The 18,182-nt window shown below is 39.7% G+C and overlaps 1 protein-coding gene across 1 annotated transcript; it reads right to left on the bottom strand.

The window, feature by feature from the left end:
* Positions 1-1,134: 1,134 nt before the first annotated feature.
* Positions 1,135-13,835, bottom strand: kcnj16 (potassium inwardly rectifying channel subfamily J member 16). The gene is made up of 2 exons (XM_038274057.1): positions 13,701-13,835; positions 1,135-2,890 (listed from the first exon to the last, which is right to left on the bottom strand). Exon 2 carries the CDS (start codon positions 2,878-2,880, stop codon positions 1,612-1,614), a length of 1,269 nt encoding a protein of 422 aa, XP_038129985.1. The 5' UTR covers positions 2,881-2,890; positions 13,701-13,835; the 3' UTR covers positions 1,135-1,611.
* Between the last annotated feature and the right edge of the window lie 4,347 nt (positions 13,836-18,182).

The following is an 18,182-nucleotide window of genomic DNA, read 5'->3' on the forward strand; positions in this document are numbered from 1 at the left end:
ACAGGTAAGAGCAGTAGCACTGTACTACACTCTGTAGGAATTAACAAATTTACACCTTTTATAATATGCTTTTAAAAACAGTTTAGGGTAAAACTTCCCAAAAGCGTTATTAATTGAAAATGTGCATTCGGTTTGTGCATACAATAATGCCCAATACATAAAATAATTAGTACTGTGTGTATTTCAGTGGTATTTGTAAATGTACATATACATAGAAAAAAAAACTAGCATGTATGGATTTGTTGTACAGTATCATAACTAGATTTTCTGTTTAGAACATTTATGACAAAAAAAAAAAAGGAAATAGCATAGATCACAAATCCATCTGCACTTTTTGGCACCCTTGGTAAGAATAAGAAAAAGTTTTTTAAAAAATCCTTGTTTCCAATGGTCTATTTTCACAGCCATCTCCAAATATATTACAAATATAATGTGATATTTTTATTTTTTATTTTTAGCACAATCAGAATAGCCTAAATGCTTTAATGTGAGGAGAATATATTAAGGTATACTAGCTAAAAACCCGATGAAAAAAATCCATCAAGTCTACTATTAATTATAGTGGAAGATCTGTGATGTTTTGGAACAATTTTTCCTCTAGAAGTTCTTGGATCATTGTTTGAGTTCCATATTTTTTTTAGAGAGTATGACATTAAATAAAACGATCACCAAAACAACACCAAAGTAGAAGTAGAGGAAGATTAACGTTCAGTGCAAGATACTGCATGTTATAATATGTACTGTATAATCCCAAATTTTGGAATGAGTTCCATGACTGATTGTAAATGCTTAAAAATTGAAACAGCAATCCACCTCCTCTGTCCAGTGATGTTCTTTGAACATCAAAGATGTTAAAAAAACGGGTCCTTAACCCCTTTTTCTAACCATCTGTCCTCTCTGTCCAAAATTGGAGCATTTTGATCTTCAAAGGTGTGTCTTTTGTTCTTGAGATGCAAATGTGCTGCTGAATCTTGTCCAGAGTTACAGACTCTCCTCTTGCTGTACCATGTGTTCATCTAGCTGTTTTGGTTTCTCCAATATAGGAGGCTGTACAGTCCACACTAGATCGCATTAACCATGCTTCTCAGCTTTGGTTTGGGTGTTCTGTCTTTAGGATGAACCAGTCTTTAAGTGTTGCTGGGTTGGAATTTCAGAAGTATGTTTTTTTTGGTTTTTTTCTTAGAAAACTTTCCTGTGCTTCTCGGAAGACTGAGAATTTACACAGACATTATACTGGGCTTTGATTTAAGGCCTCTTTCACAACTGTACCAGTGGTGGCCATGAGTGTGGCTCTGGTTTTGTTCAAGAAAAGTTGGCAGAATCCGTCTAATATTAAACTCCAGAGCTTGTGACCTGTAGCTTAAAAGGGTCCTTTATCCAAATGCCTAAATTGTCTTAATTCTCTAGATCAAGCAGTCATGTGGTGTGCCGAATTAAACAAATATGAAGAATGTTAGCTGAACCAAAATGTATATATTCTTGAGGGATTAAATATCTTTAGAGCTTCAGGGATGTTCTCAGTGTTGCTGTTGGTATTCTTGCATATGTTTGATGTCTGCAGTTGGTGTTGAGAGTATAGGTAAAATCTCAAGCAGCGAGGATCTATTTTCTTTATTCTGCGATTGTGGGATGTTTTGGCACAGTCAACGTTTCTGTATGTTGATTTCCACCTTCTGTTGTTGGAACATTTGGTTCTGGCTGGTTGTCTCCCATTAGTTCAACCAATACTATTGGCGGGTTCAAGCGATTCTCTGGATGACTTTGCTGTGGTGATCGTGAAGATGGCCGAGGGGAGCCCCTAGGGGAATGTCTTGGAGAAGCTCGAGCTAAAAGCCGAAGCTGCTTCTGCTCCTCCTTCTCAATTTTCCTCTTCTCATACTCCTCAGCGCTATTCAGAGGTACCAGCACTTTAGCTGTGTTATTGAACAGGTTATAATCCACCTTGTAGTGCTTGTTAGTGACCCTGATCATCTCCTGAAAAAGGTGACCCCAGAGGATCTCATCTGTTGTGTACGACGTCCGGGTCTGATGCAGCATGCCAGTGGAGTCATCTGTGTAGGTGAACGAAACCAACAACTCAAAGTCTGCCTTTCGTAGGTCTTCCAAACTCATCTTGTACAGTGGACTTCCAGACTCAATCCGGTGGTAAACGGTGGTTGGTGCGATCAAGATTATGTCCTTCTGCTGAAGTGACAGGTCTTCATAGGTCACATCGACTTTTCCAGTTGTGTGCACTGTAGTGCGAAGAATCTGAGCACAGGCGCTTCCCTTCACCATGTGGTGCCTGCGAAAGTCTCCAATCCTCCATGAAAGACACAGAAAACCATCCCGAAGGTTGATGACAGCACGGTTGCTGAACCCAACTGTTTGCGCCCTCTTTCTGGCTGAGGCCATTTTGGCCACTACAATTCCAATGACAAAAGTGTCAATGAAGCAGCTGATGACGTCCTGTATGGTGACAATGATGATGGCGATCATGCAGTTCTCAGACATTCCTCTAAAGCCGTAACCAATGGTTGTCTGGGTTTCCAGAGAAAAGAGGAAACTGGCTGTGAAGCTGCGCACCTCAAATACGCAGGGATCATTGTTGTGGTCTCTGACATCTCCATGAACTAAGGCGATGATAAAGAAGAGGATCCCAAAGAAAAGCCAGGAAAGGATGTAAGACAGTGCAAAGATCAGAAACATCACCCTCCACCTGATCTCAACTAAGGTGGTAAAGATGTCAGTAACAAACAGCATCCATTCTTCTGGGACGTGGCGAAACAGAAAACGACAAGTGCCCTCTTTACGTATGTAGCGCGGTGCGTTCGGACGTTGTTCATTTTCAGTCTTCACACTTACTTCTTCAAAAGGGTTCACTGACAGATATTTAGGCATCTTTTAGAGCCTGTGGAGAATACAGAAACATCAGTGAAATTAATTGGCTGAGATGCATCTAATAAAATAAAGGCAGATTTATTTATATTGCGCTGTTCATTAACAAGGTAATCAAAAGCACTTCATGGGACACTAAAAGAAAAGGAATAAGAAAGAAAAGGCATAGATTGCATGAGAAGCATTTTTAAATTATTCACCAAAGATACACAGATTTTAAACATTTGTTTCTTCAAAAATTGCAATCCATATAATTAAATAAACATATATATTTGAAGAACCTTTGAATGGATTGTGTGCTATTTTTTTTTTTCAGTAATTGTGTCTTCATTTGTGTCAGCAACAAAGATGGATGGAAAACACCACATAGCTAACGCTGAACTCATTCCGAACTCCAAAAGGTAAGGTAAGGAAAGGGTGCTGATGCTGACCTCTTTCACATATTAGATTTTGAAACTATTTTAACTGGGCTCTATGTGAGAAAACGATTCGGAAATTGATTTTACTCAAAACTGAATTAAGAACATTATGACTAGAGCTCAGCAGCTTACCACGTTGTGTCATTGTTAATCTCAACTTAAAGTTAAACAGCATTCTTAATTAAAGGTCAAGCTTCAAAAGACTCTACAGACAGAAAGCACAGCAAAATGAAGGATCATCAGAGGAATGATTTCTATCTATCTAGCATATGTATATGTATATGTGTATACATACATACATCTATATATGTATGTATATTTATATATATGTGTGTGTGTATATATAACATGTTGTCTGTTTTGACTAACTGCAGTGTGATTTGTTGGTTTGCAGCCTAACTGACCCCAAACATGGTTGGGTCAGATGAAAGCAGGTCATGGAAGCCAGAGCAGACAGACAACTCAGCAGACGAGCCATCTGATTTCTGACCTAAATCAGGCATTTGCCAGGAGATATATGTGTTAACTTTAAAACCTGTTTATACATTTGCTCTGTTTCAAAAGAAAGAATAGCTTTATAATCAGAATAATATGTATATATAGATATCTAACTATATAGTGTATGAGGAACATTTTTAATACTTTAATACAAAAAAGAAACCATATCTTTCAACAAGAGCAGCACCTGACAGGAATAAGCTGTTTTTAACACGGGTCATTTCCAAGTTTTTGCTACCCCCACCCATTGATACTGCTTTTATTTTCAAGACTGCGATCTGGAAATGTTTACATGAGTAATTCTCCTTCTCTTTCCATTAATAAGTTTGATCTTAATGGGGCAGTTGCCTGGAGATGGCAAACTCATAAAAACAGTTCGTGTTTGAGTTTCTCCTCATCTCTTTTCCAATTATGTTGCCGTTTGGTCAAAAGAAAATAATCAAATAACAAAGGACATGATGCATTTATTGTCTGTATTGTTGAGTTTATCATAAAAAATGGATAGGCAAAGTGGCCAAAAAAGAGAAAAAAAATTTATAAAACCATTAAGTAGTACAACAAGCACCACTAAACAATGACACTTCTGTTAAATATGTTACACATCTAACTAATTAAGAAATTGTATTTATTTAAAAAAGAAATACAACTTAAAATGTTTATGTTGGGTTGCGTAACATTAATTTTTTCCTTTTGCTTTGGCGCAAAAAGGCAGTGAGTTCCTTTGACAAAATTATTTAGATTACAGTATATTCTGGACTGTTGAGCTCACCTCACTATAAGCCACGCCCACTAAGTTTTTTGAAAAAATTGGAAACATACATATAAAAGCAACACCGGACGAAGAAGGATGGTAGCTCCTGCTAGTGGCTGGCTCGCAGCAATGAGAGCTTCTACCAGTGTCAGACTGGGACAGATTTTCGGCACTGTTATTTTTCCATCTACACCGGCCAACATAGGCGGATCTCCGGGGATGGCATAGGGTTGCAACTGCCACCCTAAACGACAGCCTTGCCACCCCTGCTGCCACCCCAGTTAGCTGTAGGGGTGGCGAGGCTTATAAATTATGGATGATTTGAGAACTGCGACCGCTACTTTCCAATGTCGGACTGTAGTGAATGCAGCACGAGATTACACAAGAGCGATTGAGACCGATTAGTTTTGAAAACTGAGCGGGGAAAAGCGAGGGAGCCAGGGGTGATGGGTGACACAGGATGAAACAGGTAAAAACTGATTAACTATCGAGAAATTAAATCATAATGAAAGCACAATGTTGCTAGCATAGCTGCAATGCTGAGTTTGAGATGATAAAAATCAGGTTGCAGAACGGTATTTCTCCAACTATGATGTTAGTTAGGCCTGACGTTTCAGGCTCATAAAGACATATTTGCGGTCAACTATGACAGAAAAGAGACTTTCAAGTTTGGTTGAACTCAAATCAAAACGCAAAAAGGCATTGGATCTAGATAAATTTGTGAAGCGTGTTGCTGAGCAGCATGGAAATCGCCGCATTCAGCTGTTATAGTCATTTTAACTTTTTGTTATGCTCTCTGGTGAGCCTTTACAGAGCTGCTACATTTTGTTTTGGAACCAGAGAAAATCTGATATTTCCTTTAATAAAACCAAAAGTGTTAAAAGTACATTTAAAAATGTGATAAATGTAAATCCTGCTTAATATGAAGCAGTGTTGTTTCTTTTCTTTTTTTTTTTTTTGTATATATAGTATGAAACTATCCAGAAATTACCTGTATGAACCTACTCACAAAATGTTTTGTTCTTTTACAGATTGGAAGCAAAATTTATTTTTATGTTGCTTCTTTTCAGATTTGTGGAGATTTTGATGTAACATACAGTACCTGCTTTTTTGTTGATTTGTTGATACAGCAGCTCTATCTACAGCATGTTAACATGCATGAAATGTCTCTTTCATGTTGCCTTAACTGCTGTATGTCAAGTTACTGAGGAACAAATAGGGTAAATGTGTGTTCAGAGTCAACAATACATAGATGTCCGGTACCTTGTTTGGGTGCCTTTACATTTATTTCTATTGTGTAGTAATGCTCACTTTAGTACAGCTCAGTCCATACTGTAGATCTCTGATGGGAAACTTTTTCTTTCTATAGTTTCTTCTTGGTCAAATGCGTCTTGGTCTAGAAGTAGTGTTATCATTCTTCTATCTCCTATTAGGTGAGATCTCATTGTACGATGTATTTCTAATATGAACTGCTTCACATGAAACACATATTGTACATACTATTCTCACCAAACTGTGATAACTGTGATTAAATTCAGTGTAAAAAAAATGCCATATGTTGCCACCCCTCAAAAATTCCTGCCCCCCTCTCGCCACCCCATAAATATTTTTCTAGATCCGCCCCTGCCGGCCAACAACCCGGTTGAAGATAGATCAGTTGTGGATTAACCAACCTATCTTCAACATATGACAACCATCACCAAAACTTCTATAATGCGGTTTTACTAGCTTTGGTTATTAACACGGACGCAACAGTGACTGTTGATGCATAACGTCCACACTTGCACGAAGCCAGCCAGACACCCACTCACACATACTAGGTCTACAACTTAAGCCCGAGTGTTGTAAAAACACCAACATAAAACAATACAATGTAGAGGCAGACAGGCCTTCCAATTGAGGAAGTGTTGTGGTAATTGGCAATTAAATGGAATAATGTAAACAGATGCAAAGCCCCATCATCCACCGCAACATATTTTTGCAAAATATTCTAACATAAATTCGCCAAATATAGGAGGAACATCATAGTTCTTTATTCTTTCATCTCCAACTTTGACTTCCCCCTCAGGCGGTTAAGAAAAATCCCTAGAAAAGCTGCCCCTTCTTATAAGCCGCATGGTTCACAGCGTGATAAAAAGGTACATGCTTATAATCCGGAAAATACGGTACATAGTTCTGATTAAATAAAGTACATTTACTAAAACAATGTAAAGTAAATGAAAATATATTGGATGAAAAAATTTGACATTTTGAACAAATAAAATAATAAAAAAATTTTAATTATAACATTTTTAACATTTAATAACTTTTAAAAGCATAGGTTTGTTTTTCAAAAGCGATAGCCCAAGACCCTTTTGGAAGGTCAGAGGGTTGTAAGAGGCACAATTTAAAAACAACAATAATTTAAGCCTAGCACTTTACAGGTCTTATTAGGCAGGAGGAAAAAAAACATGTGGAACCCAAGTTGGTGTCATAGTGCAATCACTGGCAGAAAATAGATCAGTACCACCCAAACCACTGAGAGCATCAACCACGCCTGAAACAAATAGGGTTTGAATCACCAGTATCAGACTGAGTGAACTGCGGCTCCAATCTATCTGGCAACAGCAAACATTTACACTGCCAGAATTCTGAGCTCGTTCCATGAGGTCATGGAAAGTTATTCATTCTAGCTTCCTATAATCCTCTCTAAAATGCCCTGATAAGAATGAAAATAACCAGAATAATCAGATCATCCAAATGGGAAACCTACAGAAGTTGAGTAGCTGTTTTTACATTTTCAAACATGCTACCAATATTTTAGGCAATATCCACACTTCCAAAGGGGCTTTAATGTTTGTTTACGCTGTTTCTTTAAAAAAGCAAACAGTTTATGACCAGAGATTATAGAATACAATAAACATCAACCGACAAATGGTTAAAAAACCTGAAATAATAAATAATCACATTTGGTTTAGATTTCACCCACATGAACAATAATCCTTTGTTTACATATGAGGGCAGATATGTTGTGACTCCTTGTAATGACGTAACGGCACTATATTATGCACCTTATGACTATGGATCAATGGGAAAAGAAGTGTGCTAATTCAGAAGTTGTCAGTTTGATTCTAGCTTCTTGCACTACCACATGTCAATTTATCACAGTGTTTACAAGTGTATAAATATGTGCGTATTTGCAAGTGAGACTGTGCAATTGTTGCTCTTATCTCGAGTAGTTTAAGTGGTCAGCATTAAAGCTGTAAATGGCAATATAGTGATGCTTAAAAGTATAATGTTCTCTTCTCAAGTTATCTTAAAATGTACTTTTATTCAACAATAGCAACAGAAAAAATAACTTTTAACTTAATACTCTGAGCTCTGTGAGTGCTCCCCTGGAAGCTGCAGCTGCTGCAGTGCATGCTGGGACAGCTGTCAATCTCAAGAACGGAAAAGTCTGTCACTACCTGATCTGTCGCGGAAGCATGATCGGTCTCACGCAAGCGCCCTCATTTGCACATGCACATCCAGATATCGATCCGGGTCGCCCTCGATTTTATTTTGGTAAAAATACTTAAATGACGTTTATTCCTTCCCCATAACAGTAAGAGTACTAAAATATAATGTGTTAAAGGTTAGTAATATATTTTCTGAGAAAATAAATGCCATAAAATCATTTCTGTTTTATTACTGGTCCCTGCCGGATCTGCACTGTAAATGGGATCCTACGCTACTTCTTGAAGCTAACTTCTTTGGCTTTGGATTTAAACATAAATCTAGTCTTTTTGAGTTTTATGTTTTCGTTTTGTGTTAACCTTATGGTACATAGTGCAAGAAAGAAAGAAACAGCTAAAGTGCAGATAAATATGGTTTATTCATATTTTGCCAGACTGCTATGTGCATGTCTGATGATGACGTCAGAGAAGCTGTTTAACTAACAAAAATGTAAAAGGCATCGAAATTGTCTCACAAAAGTCATAAAACATTTTTTAAAGATGTGAATTAGCATTCTTTAGAGAGTTAAGGATAGAAATAAGTGACTTTAGTACCTTAATTACATTATTTATGTAAACCTGGATCTATATCTGTTCACGCATGCGGATCGTGCTTCAGGCGCGAATCGGGTAGTGATAAAGTCTGCTCTGATGCATACTCTGTAAATAGGAAGGGGAACTTTGTCCGTTCTCCGTCTGCTGTTCTTGTGAATTTGAACAGTACTAGGGCTGAGGCTGATGATGTTTCACGAGCACATGAGAACGCAAAAGTACACAGATTGAGAAACAGCCAGTGTCTTTTCTCCAATTAAAACAGATTAAAGGTTTTATTTTTCTGAAATAGTTTGAGCAAAAAAATATAAATTAGTTTACTACCACTTGAGCATGCATACTGTTTTCAAAAACATTGTCAAAGAGCAGGTTACTCTAAGGAGCTCAGTGAATTCCAGCATGGAACTTTGATAGCACCGTATTTTCGCGACTATAAGGCGCATATAAACGTCTTTTTTTCCCCTCAAAATGTGCGGCGCGCCCTATAGTGCGGTGCGCTCTATGTGTGTTGTTACTGCGGACGTTGTTGAGACCACCATGACAACGTTAAAGGGGGAAGTGTGGGCGTGGATTGTTTAAAAAGAACAGGTATGTGCTTTATGCAGAACATTGTTATTAAGGCAAATGAAAAGGGCTGGATGGATGAGGAGATGGTGAAAGAGTGGCTGAGGGAGGTGTATATAAGGAAGGGGTTTCAGGGGGTGACCTGGGGGTTCAGGACTCTGGTAGTCTATCAGGGTTGTGGGTCCTGGTTGGATCTCTGTAGCAGAGGTCGGGTGTCTGATTGGGATGTAGGCCTGGAGCGGGGGTATCTTGGGGGGCCTTGTTGCGGTGGCTCTAGCCCTGGGCTAGGTGGCCGGTCTCCTCAGACATGGGTTGGGCCCTGGGCCCTGGGGTCTGAGTTCTGCCTCTCAATCCCAGGGGAGGTTCCCCCCTACCTTCTTCCCCCCTGTGGCCCTATGGCTTCCTGGGGGCCCTCTGATGTGTCTGGGCACTCTGGCTCTCATGGCTTGTGCTCTCGGCCTGTGTCTGGGGTTAGTGCCCGGTTGGTCTCCCTGGGATTTTTTGCTTCAGTGGCTGCTGTGGGACCGGGTCTAGGGGCGCTCTCTGCCTTCTTCTGAGCACTGGGGAGGGGGACTTCGGCTGGTGGCCCCTCTGCATCCTAACTGAGCACAATCTGGAAAATCAGGGCAGCAGGTTCTCATTCTTTCACACATGCACACACAGTCAGTTACTCTGACATGCAACTCCGTAAGCTTCTGTACAGCTGCTGCATAATCCTGAGAAGCTCACGGTCATCACCGCTACTGGTTGCTGTTGCTCTTGTTGCTTGTTTGTCCTTTTCATTTCCCTGTGCCCTTTTGAAGGAGCTCCTAAAGGCTGTCCAGTTGGATTGCCCACAAGAAACAGTTTCTTTTTTTTTTAGACATAGTAGCCTATTTTATGGTTTTGTTGTCTTTTTTCTCTTTCTCTCTTTCTTTACAAATGAATAATTTCTTTCCTTTCCACTGCTTTTCTTTCTTCTGTATCTCTGTCCGGTTTGGCATTATTGGTCACGTTTAAATTTGAATAGATTAAGTAGTTTTGGGTAATCACGGGGTGCTTCTCAACAACAAAGCATCCCTTGGCAAAGCAAATTTGTTGGATATAGCATGGTACTCAGATTTCAGTTCTCCTGCCATAATGCTGAACAGACCAAAAAATAAATAAATAAATACAATTCTGCCACGCTTATCCCTGCTGGGATCGTGACGGGTGCTTGTGCATATCTGCAGCTGTCAATGGGCGAGAGGCGGGGCACACCCTTGAAAACACAGAGACACAGGACTAACAACCATTCAAGCACACAAGACCTAAGGAGAATTTAGAAAAGCCAATTAACCTAACAATCATGTTTTGGACTATGGGAGGAAGCCAGAGTACCTGCAGAGAACTCACGCGTTCATGGGGAGAGCATGGAAACTCCATGCTGAAGCACTGTATGCTGGGAATCAAACCCAGAACCTTCTTGCTGCAAGGGCTTTACTAAAAATCTAAGTTCAAATTCCTCCCTGATTTAAATACTAAAAAGCCTGCACCTTGCTTAACAATCATACAGTGATTCAAAATAGTATATTTAGCTATTTTTTTCATGTTTGTTGCAGACTAATATGGTTTGTTAGTACCTTCCTAGCTCAAATGAATCACATTTTAAATAACAAATGCTTTAAAAATCTAAAAAAGCAAGCCTAATGTAAGACTCAATCATTTACATTTTTGCACATTTAACCAGAGCATTGCTCAATTTTAAAAGTAAAATATATTTTTTTCTTTCCCATACCTGCCCTTATAATTGCCTGGCATTGGGACTTGTTAACCTTGAAACTTTGTTAAGTCTGTACAACTATTGATACATTAACAAGAGAATATGGGCGACTGCCCATAAAAATGAATCACAAAAGACCAACCACAAGTGTATCTAAAAACCATAACAGATGACACAAAAAGGTGAAAAAATACACATTTTGTCTAGTGCTTTGAAAAAGGACATGATGTGGAATCTAATCTAATCTCAAACATCAACACCTCATCCAATGTTACAGAAGGAGTGTTGAATTTATGTTTTTGAAACCCATTGCTTATGTTTCTGGTCTATAAAGATTTATTTTCAGAAACATTACTGACAACATATGTGTTGCTGTACCTGACTTCATTGCTTGACATCATATGCTTCATGAATCATTATTCAGCAGGTGGGATTTTGTTTTATGACTGAAATGGGCCACTTCGTCACAGTTTACTGCAGGTAATCTAAATGTTTTCTTTCTGTTTGTTTAGTGTTTGAAGGTTGTGTCGAAAGCTGCAGAGTAAAATTTGGAAGCAAACTTCCAGGAAACATTGTTTTTAGAAAGCTTTTATGATATCTCTATTCTTTTCTGCAGTGCATGTGTTTTTGCCAGCTAAACTTTCTAATCTTACAGTTTTACTTCTGCAAATATTATTAAAAGTTTATATTATTAAAAGGTTATTCTATTGCTGCATGTACCTACATAAACGTTTATACTAAATAAGATTTCGATCTGAGGGCAAAGTCTTGATATTTTATGTGAATGTGCATGCATCATTAAGAACATTCAAATGAGCATGAATCGAAACATGAAAAAAAATAATATATTGTGGAGAATTTCTCTGTAATATGTGTATATCATTTGTACTGGGATAAGAGTGTCAGCTTCTGTTTATAGTTCCTTTTTCATCAATGGATGTATACAGTATTCTGCAAACCTAATGACATAGTTGCCCAAAGTGGTAAACTAATTATTAGCTGTGATGTAACCTACTCTAATTATTTAACATGCCGAGTGTTAGTAAATCTGTTGTAATGCAGAGAGCATCTGCATTGCAAATAATAAAAAAAGCCCTGTTTTGGAGTCATTGTTCAAATATTTGCATAGTACTTACAGTGATTATTTAGCTGTGATGGGTGTTTAACATTTATGGCATCTTCAATATGCTCATGTCTATACCTGATAGTTTGAAGAGAATTCACTTAAATAATGTGAGGAACCGCTGTACCGGAAGGCTATTTATTTAAAACTTTTTTTTTTCTGTATTTTAAATAAAATGAAAGCCAGAAAAATTGGGTTGAGGTGTTAAAATGCATATTTGGGGGTAAGGAGGCAAGGAGGGATTTCTACAAACTTTCCTTTAATAAAAGAATTATTAAAGGTGTTTGCTTCCTAATAACCTGAGCATTTTGAACAAAGACAGGTTTTATTTGACATACGTACACAGTGAACTGTTGTCATCACATCCACCAATGTATTTACGAGGATCAAGACATACTGCTAGCCTCTATTTTTACTAAACACCACACAGGACAACTCTTACAATAAAAACACTTCTTGACCTTTGGTATAAAGTTTCCACTGTACTCCAAAGTGGAATAGCTTTTATTTGTGGGTGCTGAGTCTTTGTTTTTTACCACAACACTTCTTCAAAGTCTCCCTTTGTCCCTTTGAAGACAGACTGAAGGTCTTACATCCAGAGTAGACTGAGAATGAAAGGATGAACTCTGGAAAGAACTTGAAAAATGTCTAATTTTTTCTTCTGCTTGGGGCACTTAACAACCCATTACATGCTCACTTACTGCAAATGACATCGTGCTACCCTCATGTGGTTCACTGGAACAGAACCGAGTACACAAGTGGCAGGTCAGCGCTTCACCTGAGGCTCTCTGCCATCTCAGATGACCTTCAGAACCTCAACACCAGCATGCCATTGACCAGACAAGGTGCAGCGAAGAGAAAACACCTTGCTATTTAAGGTGTCTCAGAATTGTTGACTGTGCACTGAAGGTCCAGTGGCAGAGGTCTTTTTAATAAGGTTTAAAGGTCAGTAGACTGGTGTTTTGATTGTGTTTTGCCAATGTGTTCCTGGGAGTTAATGGTTTATCCGAGCTTCAAGGTGCTAAGTGAACCAGATCCAGCTTGGTTTTGCTTTGCTCCATCAGAAACATTTCAGCTGTGTTTTTACAGATACCGGATTTAATCCTTTTAATTTGTTTGAAAATAATTTTAACCGCATGGAAAATCTCTACCAAAACAGTTTTTTGTTCTTTTTAATTTCACACAAGAACACACTCTTTAAATCATCATTAGACACAAACCTAAGAGACTGTCTTTCTGTCCTTGTGGCAAAAATATCCCACATATCCTCAGAGTTAGAACTGTATAAAGACGTTTTAAAGTTAAAGCACATTTTACAGACCAATTTTTTTTTAATATTATGCAACTGAAATCTTAACTAGCTGTTTAAAAGTAAGATCAGATTTCTCTGTGAAACATTAGCACCAGCTACACTTATCACCTAGACTCTATCTTGTGTTCTAAAGTGTTCCTACTTCTCATACAGTAGTTCAGATTACTGATCTGCTCACTTGTTGTGGCTGATATTTTCTGCCTCAGTGACCACATTCACATAGCCCCACCTAATTTTAGTAGTTAAGGGGATTTTTTTTGTATTCTAGAACAATATATGAAGTTGCTGGAATTAGATTTTAAATTCTTTCACTTCCTAGTTTGCATCATTTTCATTCATTAAACCTGCAGAATTACCTAAAAACAGCAGATTTGCTGCATTGCTTCTTACCGTGTTGCACAAGGAAATGAAGAGCTGGCTGCAGGACTTTCTGTCCTTGGTTGCAGAGCTTCTCTGAACAGTCACCTGCAGGAATGAGCCGTCTCACACGTCACAGCAAAAACTGAAGATTAACACCTCCCTTCAACATCACATGATGTTTGTTGGGCAGGTGTCAGTCAGAGTGGGTAAGGATAAATGTTAGCCTTCAAGATACTGTTATGGGTCTGTGTGAATGCAGGCTGGTCCTATCAAAAGATTTGTTATATGACATCTTAAGAACATCTATTTTATTGACCCCATCTACTCCAATTAATACACATAATATTTAGACATTAGGGTCGACTTTGTTGAAATAGTTTGAACCTAATGATTTGTTTTCTATACTGTTCATGCAATTGTTACTTTATTTGAAAAGCATCAGACTGGTCAATTTTCCCAAGGTAATTATAAGAATAATGCACAGGATGGGCTTTTTTTTTATTCTTTGTGTTGAATTAGTTACATCAGATAACTTGATCAACACTGCTTCGCCTTTTGTCCCTTTCCTTCAGAGTATTCTGGTATTCCCTGCTTGAAACTCCATAGAGAGGTCAGCAAAGATAACTGCTCACTTACCTTTAGACTGTGCTGCAAAGAAACTCTGCTTATTGTCTGAAACATAAAGCCTCACTGCAGTTTCAAGACTAGAGATAAGCACATTTTCTGCTGCTACAGGAAGAGACTTAGACAACATTTATCATCATTTTGTATACACAGGGTGTATACAACACGTAATTTCTTTTTGCACAACTCTCATGACTGTTCCATTTTCTGAAAGTGCAGCAGTAATCAAATGTGAACATTGTGGGAGAAAAAAAAATATATGGTCAGATTGATGCAGAGTCTGTGACATGATTTAGAGTTTTTTCAACATGCAGCTGTCTAATGGCGTTGGGGAAGAAGCTGTTTCGGAATCTGATGGACCTGCATTGAATGCTGCAAAGTTTCTTCCCAGAGGACAGCTGGGAGAACAGTCCATAGTGGGGGTGTGAGGGGTCATTGATAATGTTACAGGCTCGGGACACGCAGCAATGGGATGAAAAGTCTTTCATGGAGGGAAGAGGAGTCTCGATTATCTTCTCTGCTCTTCTCTCCACTCTCCTCACCTTCTTCCAGTCTGAGGCACTGCCGCCTCCACACCACACAGTGAGACAGCTGGTCAGAACACTCTCTATGGTGCTTCTGTAGAAGGTCCTGAGGATGGGTGGGGGCAGGTGGGCTCGCCTCATACTCCGCAGGAAGTATATACGCTTTTGTGCCTTTTTGACCAGTGAGGTGGTGTTTACAGTCCAGGTGAGGTTGTCTGTATTGTACACCCCCAGGAATTTGGTGCTGCTGACCACCTCTACAGCTGAGCTGTTAATGAGCAGTGAAGCGTGGTTAGGACGATTCTTCCTCAAGTCAACGATGATTACCTTCATTTTCTCCACATTCAGGATCAGGTTGTGGTCTATGCACCAGTCCACCAGCTGCTCCACCTTCCCTCTGTAGTCCTGGTCATTGTCGTCTCTCTGCCCACCAATGTGGTGTGATCTGCAAACTTAACAATGGGATTGGTGGTGAACCTGGGGACGCAGTCATGTGTTATCAGAGTGAACAGCAGGGGGTTCAGTACAAAGCCCTAAGGGGAGCTTATGCTTAGAGTGATGATATCAGAGGTGTTCTGTCCGGACTGTCTGAGGTCTGTTTGCGAGGAAGTCTAACAGCCAATTTCAGAGGGGTGTATTGAAGCCCAACCGATCCAGTTTTCAAATCAGATGCTGTGGAATGATTGTGTTGAAAGCTGAACTGAAGTCCAGGAACAGCACCCGCACATGGGTGTTCTTCTCCTCTAGATGTGCTAGGCTCAGATGAAGAGCAAAGGAGATGGTGTCTTCAGTGGAGCGGTTTTGTCAGTAGGCAAACTGGAACAGGTTGAATTTTGTGGGAGACTGGAGACGACATGCTCTTTAACCAGCCTTTCGAAGCACTTCATCATGATAGGAGTAAACATGACAGGCCGGTAGTCATTGAGTGAGGTGAGCTGAGGCATTTTTGGGACCGGGATGATAGTGGCAGACTTGAAGCATGCTGGCACAATGCATTGATCCAACCAGGTGTTGAAAATGTCTCTGAGGACACCAGCTAGCTGCCCAACACACTCCTTGTATACCTGCCCAGGTATGTTATTGGTGCCTGGATTGACTCTCCCCACAGTTTTCCTCACTCCATCTATGTCAAGGTTGAGAGCCTCCTCCCCCGGGGTGAAAGGGCTTTCGCTGCTGGAGTGCTGTTTAGAGACTCAAAAGATTAACTTATTGTGATAACAACAGAGCCACATACATATCTGATTGAAAAAGGAGAGAGTTATGGTTTCTGTTCCAAGTGTTGGACGATGACACAGGTTGTGCTTATGCTATTTTCTCATCCGTGTGATGAGCAGATAGCATAATGCATTGTCTTGAAAGAGATAGGTGCAAGTTCAAGAGTTTTTGCAGATGTTTGCCCCCTCTGGCAACTTATTAAAATGACATCAGTCTTGTGCACAAACAGAGTAAAACGAAACCCCATTTTTTCGCTGCAACTGAACAGGTATTAAGGTATTTCCACAAGAATAATTCAACAGATTCATGTTCTGACACTCATCGGACACAGGTGAAGTCTTTATTTTCCAGGACTATTATACAAGGTTATTGCACAGGGTATTACATAGTAAATGCACATTTGATTTTGCACAAGTTATCGCCATAATAGTGTTGCATTATAGAGTCTGATGCGGGTGATTGTACTGTGGTAGCGCACCTTTTTCCTAGCACTCCTGAGGAAGTGGAGGCTGGCCTTGCTTTTTTTGTACAGGGCATAATTATAAGTCCAGTCCAGTTTATTATTGCCGTGAGCACCCAGGTATTTGAAACCCTCCACAGTTTCTATGTCCTTCCCCTGGATGTTCATGGGGGAGTGTGGTGGGGCTCTTCTCCTGAAATTGATCACCATCTCTATAGTCTTACTGTTGTTAGGACACAGGTGGTTTCTCTTACACCAGTCCACCAAGTTAATGATGACCGACTGGGGTCTGATCTAAAGTAGATGAAAACGAAAACTGTCATTGTTAGTCTTGAAGGAAAGTACTGCCTACTAAGAAAGACTGAGCTCTGCCATTTAACAAGGTGACAAAAAAGTCTCAGCTTATTTTTATTCTTAAGCTCTGAGGGCAGAGGAGGACAAATGAAAAATCTTAAAAAAGGACTTTCATAAAGATTTTAGACAAATAAAACAACTATTCTACATGTAGGAAATTAATGGTTGTTGTAGTGTGCTTACTGATCGAGATAAAAGAGGCTAACCTTTTAGCTACTGAACAAAGCTAGCCACAGAACTACCCAGCTCTCCCCCTTTATATCATGGTCTAACAGTTGCTTTGTTCACCATAAACAGATTTTCTCATTTTTGTTATCGATAAGTCAAAACTTAAGCCACGCTAACGCTACCAAAGCTCCGACTGGGTACATGGACGCTGCATCATGTTATTATCATTGTCTGGGCAACCACTATGTTTTACATCACATGACAACGTTCAGCGGGATGGGGGTGCGGGGGTGATGGGGGAGTGGTTGTTTTGTAAGAGTGGTGTAGAGCTGTTCCTCCATCTTCCTCCCATAGTCCTTCTTTGCAACCCTGATCCTCCATTGGAGCTATAGCTGCACCCTACGCCACTCTTCTCTTTCCCCTTAGTTGAAAGCTCTTTTTTTGTGGTTCAAGAGGACTTTCAGCTCAGGGGTCACCCAGGGGTGGTTGTTAGGAAAGCTCCTTAGCCATCATGTAAGAACAGGGCGATCCATTCACAAGGTCATGTAGTCAGAGATGGAATCAGTCTGGTAGTTTATGTCATCACCATAAGAGCTTTGGTACATGCTCTAGTCTGTGGTTCTGAAACAGTCCCTCCATTTCTATTTACGTTGGAAAGGCAATCAAAGCACTCAATTTACATCCCTGGACTACCACTGAAGGCTAACAGGAAGAGACTGAAGCAGGGTTGCAGTACATTGGAGATGTCTGGCAGGCAGAGAGAGAGCTAGAGCATGGGATAGGGGGTGGCTGGCCAAAGACTAGCTCTGGAGTATAACAGCAAGTGATCCGAGTTGGAGAGCAAAACCTCTTAAAGATATAGTACACCCAAAACATGATTAGCCTTCATTTTCTACTCACCCCCATGCTGAACAACACTCTGGAGTACTTTTTTGATATCTCAAATGCATCTGGAGATCTGGGAGGCTTCTTGCTGTCTGCGCATTCAGCTCGGCAAAGAACTCATGCTCTTCCTCAACACTGAAGTCGTCAGGCATTTTTCTTTCGTTGTTTCTTTCTTTTCACAGGTAAACAGCACGTTTCTTCTTCTACGCTTGCATTATCGGCAGAGCAGACGCTGAATGCGCACTTTCATCTGGTTTGGTCTGCCGCGGTTTCCGTAGGCTC

This window comes from Cyprinodon tularosa, unplaced genomic scaffold (assembly GCF_016077235.1).
Source record: "Cyprinodon tularosa strain WSP-4 unplaced genomic scaffold, ASM1607723v1 ctg90, whole genome shotgun sequence".
In the NCBI taxonomy this organism is placed as follows: Eukaryota; Metazoa; Chordata; class Actinopteri; order Cyprinodontiformes; family Cyprinodontidae; genus Cyprinodon; species Cyprinodon tularosa.